This window comes from Excalfactoria chinensis, unplaced genomic scaffold (assembly GCF_039878825.1).
Source record: "Excalfactoria chinensis isolate bCotChi1 unplaced genomic scaffold, bCotChi1.hap2 Scaffold_68, whole genome shotgun sequence".
Classification (NCBI taxonomy): Eukaryota; Metazoa; Chordata; class Aves; order Galliformes; family Phasianidae; genus Excalfactoria; species Excalfactoria chinensis.
This window is the reverse complement of record NW_027315710.1, coordinates 1363549-1376072: the sequence shown is the minus strand read 5'-3', so window position 1 is coordinate 1376072 and position 12524 is coordinate 1363549. Positions and strand designations below refer to the sequence as shown.

Here is a 12524-nt window from a genome sequence, read left to right as displayed (position 1 = left end):
GTGGACAGTCAAGGCAGGGATTTTTTTCTTTCCTGTACTGAGGGAAGGAAAAAAGGATTGGAGGCAGAAATCTAAAAGTGGATCTCACTGCTCTGAGAATTTTTCTTCCATACATTGGATGTTTTTCTATCCATCACACGTGATTTGCTTTCAGTCTCTCCTGTCTAGTACGGTGGAACCAGTTGTAATTATTATCATACTCTGAAGACATGAATAATTCACATATCCTGCCAACAGGCAGCTTTTTCGAACAGAGATAGAAGGTAACGGAGGCCGGGGTTGGGTGCTATAAGAGCATTTGGGGTAAAGACATTAGGCATGAAACATGAAAAAATCCAGGGAAATGGGAAAACATCAGAAAATCAAAGGAAGTTTAAAGATTCACAGGCTTCTTCTTCTTAAGTAAGGCTAAACTTCATGAAATGAAATGCAAGTACATGTGCTAAATGAACATTATAGTAAGAGAATCAACATATTTCATAGCACAGCGGAAAAAGTGTGTCTGAGAATGGTCTGGACTTGTCACTATCTTCTGCACTCTGAGCAGGACTCCAAGCCCAGGAACAGCAGATGCCCAACAGCAGCTCCATCAGCGAGTTCCTCCTGCTGCCGTTGGCAGACACGCGGCAGCTGCAGCTCCTGCACTTCTGGCTCTTGCTGGGCATCTACCTGGCTGCCCTCCTGGGCAACGGCCTCATCAGCACAGCCGTAGCCTGCGACCGCCGCCTGCACACCCCCATGTACTTCTTCCTGCTCAACCTGGCCCTCCTCGACCTGGGCTGCATCTCCACCACTCTCCCCAAAGCCATGGCCAACGCCCTCTGGGACACCAGGGCCATCTCCTACGCAGGATGTGCTGCACAGCTCTTTTTCTTTGCTTTCTTCCTCGCGGCAGAGTTTTCCCTTCTCACCATCATGTCCTATGACCGCTACGTTGCCATCTGCAAGCCCCTGCACTACAGGACCTTGATGGACAGCAGAGCTTGTGCCACCATGGCAGCAGCTGCCTGGGGCGCTGGGCTTCTCAATTCCCTGCTGCACACTGCCAGTACGTTTTCACTGCCTCTCTGCCAAGGCAATGTTGTCAACCAGTTTTTCTGTGAAATTCCCCAATTCCTCAAGCTCTCCTGCCCCGGCTCCTACCTCAGGGAACTTGTTCTTGTCATTTTTAGTGCCAGTTTATTGTTTGGGTGCTTTGTTTTCATAGTGGTGTCCTATGTGAAGATCTTCATGGCCGTGCTGAGGATGCCTTCTGAGCAGGGACGGCACAAAGCCTTCTCCACGTGCCTCCCTCACCTGGCCGTGGTCTCCCTCTTTCTCTGCACTGCATTCTTTGCCTACCTGAAGCCCCCCTCCATTTCTTCCCCGCTCCTGGATCTGACAGTGGCACTTGTGTACACTGTGGTGCCTCCAACACTGAACCCCCTCATCTACAGCATGAGGAACAGGGAGATCAAGTACGCTTACAGAAAGGTGATGCAACATGCACTATTCCAGCTTCAATAAAGTGCACATCTTCCTCACATGATTCCCACTGATGGTTCTTCATGTTTTATGCATCTTTGATTCTTTGATTCTGTAAGTGTTATACAGCAATCTTCAATGAAATGTTGCAATTTATTTCTCTTCTTCTTTCCTGCCTACTTTCCATTTTCTCACTCCAAGAGCTCATGTAAATATCGAACCAGATTCCCTGAATATATTAAAAGATACCTAAAAGGCTTTCAAATAAAGACAATACCTTTTGTTTTCTCTCTTCCTACCTTGACTGGGTCTGGGGGAGGTACAGCCACTGACAGCAGCACAACGTGCTTCTTTCATTCTTGCTCACTTTCCACTGCCACAGTGCTCTCACATCCTCTCATTTGTGCAGGCCTGAAGGTCTTGTGTGTCTCGCAACAGTCCTGTTGTCTCTACAGCAGCACTCCGGGGCTGCAGTCAGTAGCCGGCAATATGAACGGCTGTGTCAGAGCTGGTCTCCTTGCTGGCACTGCCATAACAAGAGGGCCCCTTCAGAGCAGGACCAGAGAACTGGAGGCCTCTTCCAAAGCTGGTGTAAGGAATATACCTCAGGAGCTGCTCCCTGAGAAGACCTCGAGATCTTCTGGTGCTCTTCAATGCGTGACAGGGACAGTTTCAAGAGTCTAAATGAGATCTGTAAGGGACTCAGGGCAGTGCTTTGCTTTAGAATTTGTGGGTTGAAGTAAAGCTACTTACTGAGACAGAGAATAAAAATGCGTAATCATTATGACAAGTACATGTATATTTGTATTTGCACACACATACATGCTATATATATGGTATATTTTCACATATAGACAATATATGCTGTTGCAAACATATATGCATAGGTACTAATATGTATGCATACAAGTTTGCAACTCCAGGACCTGTGGCAGGGGTTTTAACAGCCACAGGGTTCACTGTAGGAGCTGTAGCAGCCGCTGGGCTGTTGCAGGAGCGCATCTCATTGCCCTATCTGGAATCACCACAGAACCTGTGACAGAATTTGGGGCAGCCACTGGGCTCATTGGAGGGGTTGGAGCGACCACATGGCTGTACCTGCTGGCACAGCTAATCTCCCTTGGCAGGAATTTGTTCCTTTTTGCTATAGCAGTACTTGGAACAGCTACAGGACCTGTAGCAGGAGTGACTGCAGAGCTCATTATGAAGGGAGGAGTGACAGCGGGATCTGTCCAGAGCTTGGAGCAACTGCAGGACGTGCAGCAAAAACTTAGAGTTGCTGCAGGGTTTGTGCCAGGAGTTGCAGATGCTGCAGCACTGTCAGCAGATCCAGCTCTCTTCCCCTTGAGGATACTGAAGAGTGTTGAATGCAGCTCAGTAGGTGTGGGCCAGGCCCTGGCACACTGCAGTCATCTGTGCCTCTATGGGATTACCATGGCCACAGAAGACCTTCCCCCATATTCTACCAGGTTCTCAGGATTCTGCAGTTGTTCAGAGATGAAGTTCCAAAGCCCTGGGTTGTGCCCACGGCTCCAGGCAGCTGCCCAGACCATCCCACACCCCCTGCCATGCAGAGCTGTCTCACCTTGGGGCAGATCTCTCAGTGATATTCTTGATTAATTGTTTAATCTGAGACATAACCTGAAACACATTAACGACATGTAGCAATGGGAGCGTGTAGGTTTGAGCTTCCCATGGATAGTCAAATTCCTCAGGAGCTATTGGAACTAGCTCTGGAGCTCCAGGGAAAGAAGAAGTGAGAGGGAGGCAGAGGGACTGCTGGAAAGTGTCCTCCTTTCTCTCCTCCTTAGCCAGACTCCCTGAAAAGATAAAGTATAGGGTGTAATTACTAATCATATCAAAAATATTCCTTCCAAAACCCAAAGATGACCGTAGACCTGAATGTGCACAGAACTTCTCTTTGTCATCTGCCATTTTATCGTGATATAAACCAAGGTCAAACAGCATAGCAAAATAAATCCCCGAATCCAGCCCCCAGAGTTGACAAACAGTGCAGCAGGGAAAGCAAGCATCAAGCAAGGAGCTGTGCAATGCAGCTTCATGAGAAGACACAACAAGCTCCACAAATAAGGGAACAATCAGCACCATGGCCAGCAAATTCTCCAGCTCCTCCAAAGCCCTGTGTTAACTCGCTCTGGACAGATGTGCTGTTATCTCAACCCTTGGAGCCCCACATCGGGCACCAAATTGATGCTGGTTGTTGAACCCAGCAGGTGACTCAGCAGCACACAGTGCTTTGTGCATTGCCCCTTCCCAGTGGGATGGGGAAAATAATTGGGGAAGAAAAAGTGCAACATATGAGTTGAAATGAAGCTATTTACTAAGAGAGATAAAAGGAGAGGTGTAATAGTTACCACTATACATCCATTTATATGGAGTAGTATGTAACAACTGAAGCACAAGCACTTGCTCAGCACCACCACACTAATGCTCATCTGGCCCCTAGGCAGCAGAATAGAGCAAGATGAACTCCCACCCCTTCCAATTCACTTTCTGCTTGCTGTCAGATGGCACGGAACATTTCTTTGGCCACTTTAAGGCATCTGTCCTCACTCTGTTCCCTCCCTGCTCCTTGAGTCCTCCACTGACCATCGCCTTGGCTCTGTACAACACTCCAGAGATTACCAAGTCCAACCCCCCTGCCAAAGAAGATTCCTTACACCATGTCATAGAATCATAGAATCACAAGGTTGAATAAGTCCTAAAAGTAATCCAGTCCAATCTTTCACCTATTACCAATAGCTCCCACTAAATCATGTCCCTCAATACAACATCCAGTCGTTCCTTGAACACTTTCAGGTTCAGGGACTTCACTACTTCCCTGGGCATTCCATTCCAGTGCCTGACCACCCTTTCTGAGAAGTAATATTCCCTAATGTCCAGCTTGAATCTCCCTTGCTGCAGCTTGAAACCATTCCCCCTAGTCCAATCACTAATGACACAAGAGTCCGACCCCCAGCTCTCTACAACCTCCCTTCAGGAAACTATAGAGAGCAATGAGGTCTCTCTCCTGAGCCTCCTCTTCTCCAGGCTTAACATTCCCAGCTCCTTCAGCCTCTCATCATAAGGCCTGTGCTCCAGACCCCTCACCAGCTTTGTTGCCCTCCTTTGAAAACATTCCAGGGCTTCAATGTCTTTCTTGCAGTGAGGTGCCCAAAACTGGACACAGTGCTCAACGTGTGGTCTCACCAGAGCTGAGTACAGGGGGACAATTACCTCCCTGTTCCTGCTAGTAACACTGTTTCTGATGCAAGCCAGGATGCCGTTGGCCTTCCTGGCCATCCGGGCACACTTTTGGCTCATGTTCAGCCAAGCATCAATCAGTACCCCCAGGTCCATTTCCTCTACACAGTCTTCCAGCCACTCCGCCCCAAGCCTGTACTGTTGACTGGGGTTGATGTAGCCAAAGTGCAGGACCCGGCATTTGGTCTTGTTGAACCTCATCCCACTGACTTCAGCCCAGCTCTCCAGCCTGTCCAGACCCCTCTGTAGGGCCTTGCTACTGAAGAATTTAAGACCCTAGAAGTCCGCAGCTGGGCCAATTACCGAAGTAACACCAAGAGGATGAGCGGTAAAATGGCGATTTCTTAAAGCAAACACACACTTATATAAACTATGCTCTTCGTGTACACCTCTCTTGTACACGTCATTGATCCTTCCAGAAATTGGGGAAGGCCTGTCGCGTGACAGCCCGATATCCCCATATTTTGTCTAATACAACATCTCCCCCTCCCCATGCTAAGAAAACTTAACCCGTTACAATACGCAACACTATAAACCTAACCAATGCTTAAAGCTTATCCTGCATTCTATGGTATTCTATACTCTAATGGAAATACCTAAAGAAACTCTATTGAATTATCCGTCTTATTTGCTATACCTTAACATACTATGCATAACCTTAAAATACACTCTTACCATAACTAATATTATATAGTACTCTATATAAACCCTTAACTAAACCTTAACAAACTCTCTATAATATAATCAGTAGCATAAGGCACAACCATGTTATGAAAACACCACCACAACTGTGTGAAGCAAGTGATTGAATATTCCTCTTGTTGTCAGGAACCTTTCGAGCAGCAATTCTTGTCTGCGATGTTTTCCATCCCTCTTCATTCTTCTTACGCCTGATGTATCTTCTCTGTATGGTGAACATCCGTCAAAGTCTTTCTGTCCATATCCTCGATAGCGTCCATCAGCTCATCAGCACATGGCATCATGCACCATCGTTGCATTAACGCGTACTCGATATGTAGTGACTAGGTAACTAGAATCTCAACCTATAGGATAAGAAGATCACACCTTAAGAGATAAGTGAAGTTGCAACCACAGATTAAGTGTGAATCTACTGTTGGCTGAGACCCAACAATTCCAGACTGAATCCCAAAGGTCCCTGCACCTGTTGTTTGAGCGATACTTATCACTGAGACCAACAGGAGCAGAACAACCTCAGGTACCAGATTCGCCATTGACTGCTCCTATAAAGAAAGAACTCTTATCCCACTTCCCATAGTCAGTAAAGCGAGAAATGAAGCAGGACCCATTGTGAGTCTTAACGTAACTGGATAAACCAACCACAGCAACAGCGATTGTCCAATGGTATCGGACTGCAGTCGAGCCAGACCTGACATGCTGAGTGTCCATAATGACAATAGAGGAGGTACTCACAGCAATAACCAACCATTGGCAGGGAGACAAGCAAGGCTCCCAGGTGACATCCATTTGCCAGATCTGCAGCGATCCAAGGCCAATGACAGGTGTGCTGGTAACTATCTGCTGTTGCATTACCTGTGGCAAAAAGGCTTTGCACCCCAGAGTGACCACACACACGTAAGGGTGCAACAGGAGCTGTGCGGAAGACCAAGGCCTCTTCCAGAGTTCCAGCAGCCTCTGTACTTGAGAGACCCTCCTGGCCCATCCGGGCCAACTGCTTGACTGCAAAGATGGAATCAGCAACAATGTTAGAGGGTATCATTCGCCAGAGGTGCACTGCAGCTGTTACAGCCATCACCTCAAGCATCTGCACGCTGACCTTTCTGTTTGTGAAGACAGCAGCCTGTGAACTACGGTTGGGATCCTGCCAAACCATTGCCCTGAGACTAAGAGTCTCATGCTGCACAAGCGATCCTTCCATGCAGCTCTGTATGATCTTTTGCCAAACTGCAGCCCTTCCGTTAGACCGATTTTTGGGTTCTTCTGCATCGGATCCCTTTAGCTGACCATACAAGGGTTTCCTCAATCCTGAAGGCATTCCCAAAGCACTCCGAACCCACTGGAGGGTTCCTACCACATTCTGCACATCCCATAGTGTCTTTACATGTGGTTGAATATCAAGACCCACCAGCTGCATTATCTCAGGACTAAACTTATATCCCAAGCACTCTGCTCTAATCCTCCCCTGCATGCCTATACCATGCACAGGGTGAAAGGAATCATCCTGCTCAGCTGCCAACACTCTCCCAAGCTCTGTCATCCACCCTTCTTTCCAGAGTGTGTATTGCACCCACTTGAGAATCACGTATGCGAGGCTTTCAGTGTCATGAGGGAGCACAGGGCCATGCACCGTCAAAGTTTCCGCTGTGTTTAAAGCTAGAGGCAAACGAAACTCTCGGCAGCAGCCAGCAGCCCGATGCCGGAAGGCGGAGCGGCCCCGCGCCGGCGAATCGAGCCCCGGTCCCCTGCATGACAGGCAGGCAGCAGGAGCCACAGCGAGCAAACAACTTGCAGCTGCGGGCCCTGTTGGTCCCCTTTGGACCTGGCTACTCCCCCCCCCGGGATAGCACCACGTTTGCGCTCCCCCCGGGTCTGGAACACGCCTACTTCTCCAACCACTTGAATTAACCACACGCTCGCACTCCCCGCCCCCCAATGACAAAGGAGAGGGGTCGAGAGGGGATGCGGTCGACTGGAATTCGCCATCTCCCTGTGGGGGTGCAACCAGCGCCGTTAGAGCAGCAGCTGACTGCAACTTTGTTCTCTCTCCGGGAGGTGCAGCTAGCACTGGAGCAGCGACTGGCTGTAATACTTGCTCTCCCTGATCCAATCTCTCAGCTGCTTTTCCAGGCTGGTCCCGGTCAAGTACAAGCCCAAGCGACAAACACGCTTCAACAAGCTTCCCCTCCATCCTGGAGGCTTTAAGAGAACCCAAAATCAGACCCCAGGTCGCAAGCTCTGCAAATGTCTGGGTAGTCTCTGCATGCTCTGCAAGCACATCAGTGAGCGGATCCCATTTACGATAGTCCAGGATCTCGCAGGGTGATGAAAGTTCCCTGTCCCGCTCAAGATAACTAAGTACTGCAGCAATCTCCTTCACAGATGGAGCACTTTCTCCACAGTATTCTTTGCAAAGAGAAAACAACACCTCACTGATACGCTCCCTGCTATCACTTTTCCCACGTTGCGCAATAACTCCTCTGGCCGACTCATGGGTGGGTGCTGAGGGGCCACATCCCCCCTGGACGGGCTCCTGTGCTGCCCACATCGAATCACCACCCCCACATCCACATCCACGTCCACTATCACACTGGGCGGTGCGATCCACCCCTTTTTGGGAGTGGACACAGCAGCAGGCAGATCCCGACAGTAGGGAAGTACTGCCCACCTCCTCAGATTTCATTGGCTGCACCACACCTCCCCCATTCGGCTCACCCGCCCCCTGCACGCTGTTATCAGCTTCGTTACTAACATCACCACACTCCTCAGGGGGCCCCCCTCCCCCCTTGTCCCTGAAAAGTTTCAAGGAAGGATATAGGCTCCGAGCGGGATAAGGAGGCGGGAGTAGGGTGTACTCTGGAGCTGACTGGTCTTGATCAACGTCCTTCTTCGTCGTTCTCGAAGGTGAAGCGTTGGGTGGGATCGAGGGGGTCGGCGCCATCTTGGCCCCTTCCGAACCTGCAGAGGAGACAAGACTCACCCCCGCTTCCAACCCCAGCAGTTTCCTAGTGCGCTGGTATGCAAGCTTCTCCTCCCACGCTGCCTTTAGCGCTTCTAAGATAAATCCCCAGTCCTTGAATTCTGACTCTTTTCGGGCGGCTAGCGTTCCTTGAGATAACGCTGCCGTAATTCCATCCCAGTTGTCGGGATCGTATAAATCAGAGGGGGATACTAATAGCCCTTCATTCTACAGCAGCAAGAGGACTGCTATAACCTCCTTCTTAGAAGGAGTCTGTTTTCCACAGTGAAGATTACAGGCATGAAGAATTACCTTGATAACAGCTTCCATGTCGCCCCGGCCCAAATCTCCGTCCGCCTCCAGGCGCTTCCCAGACAGCTCCTGGGGGTTCCGAGCGCTCTCTCTCTCCCGCTTAACGAAGAACCTTGGCCACGATCTCTCCGTCCCGAGCATCTACCACTCGCGGCAAAGGGAAGTAAGGCGCCGCCCTGTAGTAGGGATCTTGCCGTTACACAGACAGCTGCCCCGTTTCTTCTAGGTCTTCTAGGTCTCCTTATCAGTCTGCACTGTTGTAAATTGCAGCTTATCACGTCGGGGTCACCATTTGAAGACTTTAAGACCCTAGAAGCCCGCAGCTGGGCCAATTATCGAAGTAACACCAAGAGGGTGAGCGGTAAAATGGCGATTTCTTAAAGCAAACACACACTTATATAAACTATGCTCTTCGTGTACGCCTCTCTTGTACATGTCATCGATCCTTCCAGAAATTAGGGAGGGCCTGTTGTGTGACAGCCCGATATCCCCGTATTTTGCCTAATACAACAACTCTCTATCATCTTTGAGAGGTCTTGGAGAATGGGGGAGGTGCCTGAAGACTGCAGGATAGCCAATGTCACTCCGGTCTTCAATAACGGCAAGAAGGAAGATGCAGGTAATTACAGGCCAGTCAGCCTCACCTCTGTCCCTGGAAAGGTGACGGAACAGCTTGTGATGGATGCCATCTCCAGGCAACAGGAAGAAAAGGAGGTTATCAGGAGTAGTCTGCATGGGTTCACCAAGGGGAGGTAATGCTCAGCCAACTTGGTAGCCTTCTATGACATTGTCACTGTCAGGGTGGATGGGGGGAGAGCGGTGGATGTAGTCTACCTTGATTTCAGAAAGGCATTTGATACTGTCTCCCATGACATTCCATGGCAGTGAGGTATAGATAAGTGGACAGTGAGGTGGGTTGAGAACTGTCTGACTGGCAGAGCAGAGAGGGCTGTCATTGGTAGTACAGAGTCCGGTCTGAGACCTGTAAGTAGTGGTGTTCCCCAGGGATCCGCGCTGGGTCTGGTCTTGTTCAACATCTTCATCAGTGACTTTGACGAGGGGATAGTGACCACCCTTAGCAAGTTTGCTGATGACACAAAGTTGGGAGGATTGGCTGACACGCCTGAAGGCTGTGCTGCCATTCAGCGAGACCTGGACAGGCTGGAGAGCTGGGCAGTAAGAAACCAGATGAGGTTTAGCAAAAGCAAATGTAGAGTCTTGCACCTAGGGAGGAGTAATTGCATGCACCGGGACGGGTTGAGGGATGAGCTGCTGGAGAGGAGCTCTGCTGAGTGGGACCTGGGCGTCCTGGTGGATGACAGGTTGACCATGAGCCAGCAGTGTGCCCTTGTAGCCAAAAAGGCTAATGGAATTCTGGGGTGCATTAAAAAGAGCATGTTCAGCAGGTCGAGGGAGGTGATCTTCCCCCTCTACTCTGCCCTGGTGAGGCCTCATCTGGAATACTGTGTTCAGTTCTGGGCTCCCCAGTACAAAAAAGACAGGGATCTCTTGGAAAGAGTCCAGCGGAGGGCCACAAAGATGGTGAAGGGCCTTGAGCATCTCCCCTATGAGGAGAGACTTAGGGAACTGGTCTGTTTAGCCTTGAGAAAAGAAAGCTGAGAGGGGACTTGATCCAGGTTTATAAATACCTGAAGAGTGGAAGCCATAGTGGCGAGGCTGGTCTGTTTTCAGTAGTGCGTGGGGACAGGACTAGGGGAAATGGGCTGAAATTTCAGCATAGGAAGTTCCGCACGAATGTGCGCAAGAACTTCTTTACGGTGAGGGTGACGGAGCACTGGAACAGGCTGCACAGGGGGGTGGTGGAGTCTCCTTCTCTGGAGATATTCAAGACCCGCCTGGACGCCTACCTGTGCAACGTGTTGTAGGGAGCCTGCTTTGGCAGGGGGGTTGGACTCGATGGATGGTCCCTTCCAACCCCTACAATTCTGTGATTCTGTGATTCTGTGATGCTGTGTGGAGAAAGGATAAGGGGAAATGGCCAGGAACTGGAGCATAGGAAGTTCTGCATGAATGTGTGCAAGAACTTCTTTACGGTGAGGGTGATGGAGCACTGGAACAGGCTGCCCAGGGTGGTTGTGTAGTCTCCTTGTCTGGAGATATTCAAGACCCACCTGGACGCCTACCTGTGTGCCTACTTTGTGTTCTCCAGAGGTCAGTGCTGGTGCCTTTGCTCTTCAATATCTTTATTATTGACCTGGATGAGGGCATCGAGTGAACCCTAAGTAAGTTTACAGATGACACCAAATTGGATGGGAGTGTGGATCTGCCTGGAGTTAGCAAGGCCCTGCTGAGGAATCTGGACAGGCTGGAGAGAGAGAGCCATCCAATGGGATGAAGTTCACCAAGATCAAAAACCATGTCCTGCAATTTGGGAAATGGAATGGACTTCCCGGGGTGGGGGGAGATTCACTGACCCTGGAGGTATTCAAGGAATGATTAGATATTGTGATGAGGGACATGGATTAGTGGGAGCTATTGGTGATAGCTGAACAGTTGGACTGGATAATCTTTTACATCTTTTCCAACCTTGGTGATTTCATGATTCTATGATATCCTGTAGTTCTCTGTATGCTCCTTTTTGTTTCAGCAAACACTCTCTGGGAGGACTCACCACATGTCTGGAATTAGTCACTGACCACTAGAAATCTGGTGTTAAATTCAACAGATTTCAAAGCACAGTCATGATGCTGTTGTCTTTCAGGAGCTGTTGACCATGAAGATGCAGAGAAATCTCGGGGGATACGAGTGGGAAGGATAAAAATGACATCCTCTGCTACAGAGCTGGGCTGGGCTCCTGGGACACAGGGAGCTCATAAAAGTTTGTGGTGCTGCAGAGACAGCTGTGCCCAGGAGCAGCTCTTGTGCACAGCACAGCCTGAAGGTGACAGAAGGAGAGGAGAGAAAGGGAGAGAGCTTCCAGGATGCGTGAGGTGTGAGCAGCCTTCTGAGCCTGCTGCAGGAGCATAGCCGACAGACCATGACAAGGTAAGTCTCACTTCAGGCCATGCAGCTGGTTTTCATAGAGGGTTATCTTAATCAGGGACATTCAATAGCAGATCTGGGTGCAGGCACTGCATGTTTCTTTATTGTGGAAAAAGACTTCTGCTCCAGCTGAGGTTTTCCATGCTGCAGTATGAAAGCACAGCCCTGAGGGCTGCGTGTCCCAGCACGGCTGCAGGATGAGCAGCTGGAGCTGCAGGCAGGTGCCCAGGGCTGTCCTGCAGAGCAGGGTCCCTGCTGTGCCCCAGGGGCTGTGTGCCGGCTATGGGACTCTGCCGCCTGCCAGGCTCAGCACTCAGCCTGCCCGGGGAGCTGCCCAGGGTGCTGCGGGGAGACGTGAGGGGGAAGGAGCCCCCCGGCAGGGCTTGTGCTGCCACAGCTGCTGCCTGGGGCAGGGGATCACAGCTCCACTGCACAACAGACTCTTTCTGAGGGTCCTTTGCAAGAGGAGAGCCAAGGCAGGGATTTTCCTTTTTCTGTTCTGAGTGAAAACAGAAAGGAATGGAGCCAAAAAATCTAAAAGGGGCTGTCAACATTGAACACAGCTCAGAGACTCCCCAGTATTTCTCCAATCAGTTGGCTGTTTTGTGAAAAGTCACACAGGTTGTGTTTTCAGCCTCACCTACCTAAAAGGGTACAATCAGCTGAAGTTATAGTTCTTTTCTGCAGGCATTAATAGTTCAGTTGTCCTGCAAACAGGCTGATTTCTCTAAGACAAACTGAAGTGCAAAGAGGCTGGGGCTGTGGTCTCAAAGAGCAATTGGAGTAAAGAGGAAAATATCCAGGAGGCTGGGGTATGATATAGGAA

General features: G+C 49.9%; 1 protein-coding gene across 1 annotated transcript; it reads left to right on the top strand.

Moving 5' to 3' along the window:
- Positions 1 to 570: 570 nt before the first annotated feature.
- LOC140265149 (olfactory receptor 14J1-like) lies at positions 571 to 1506 on the top strand. Its single transcript, XM_072361034.1, has one exon. It carries the CDS (start codon positions 571 to 573, stop codon positions 1504 to 1506), a length of 936 nt encoding a protein of 311 aa, XP_072217135.1.
- Positions 1507 to 12524: the final 11018 nt, after the last annotated feature.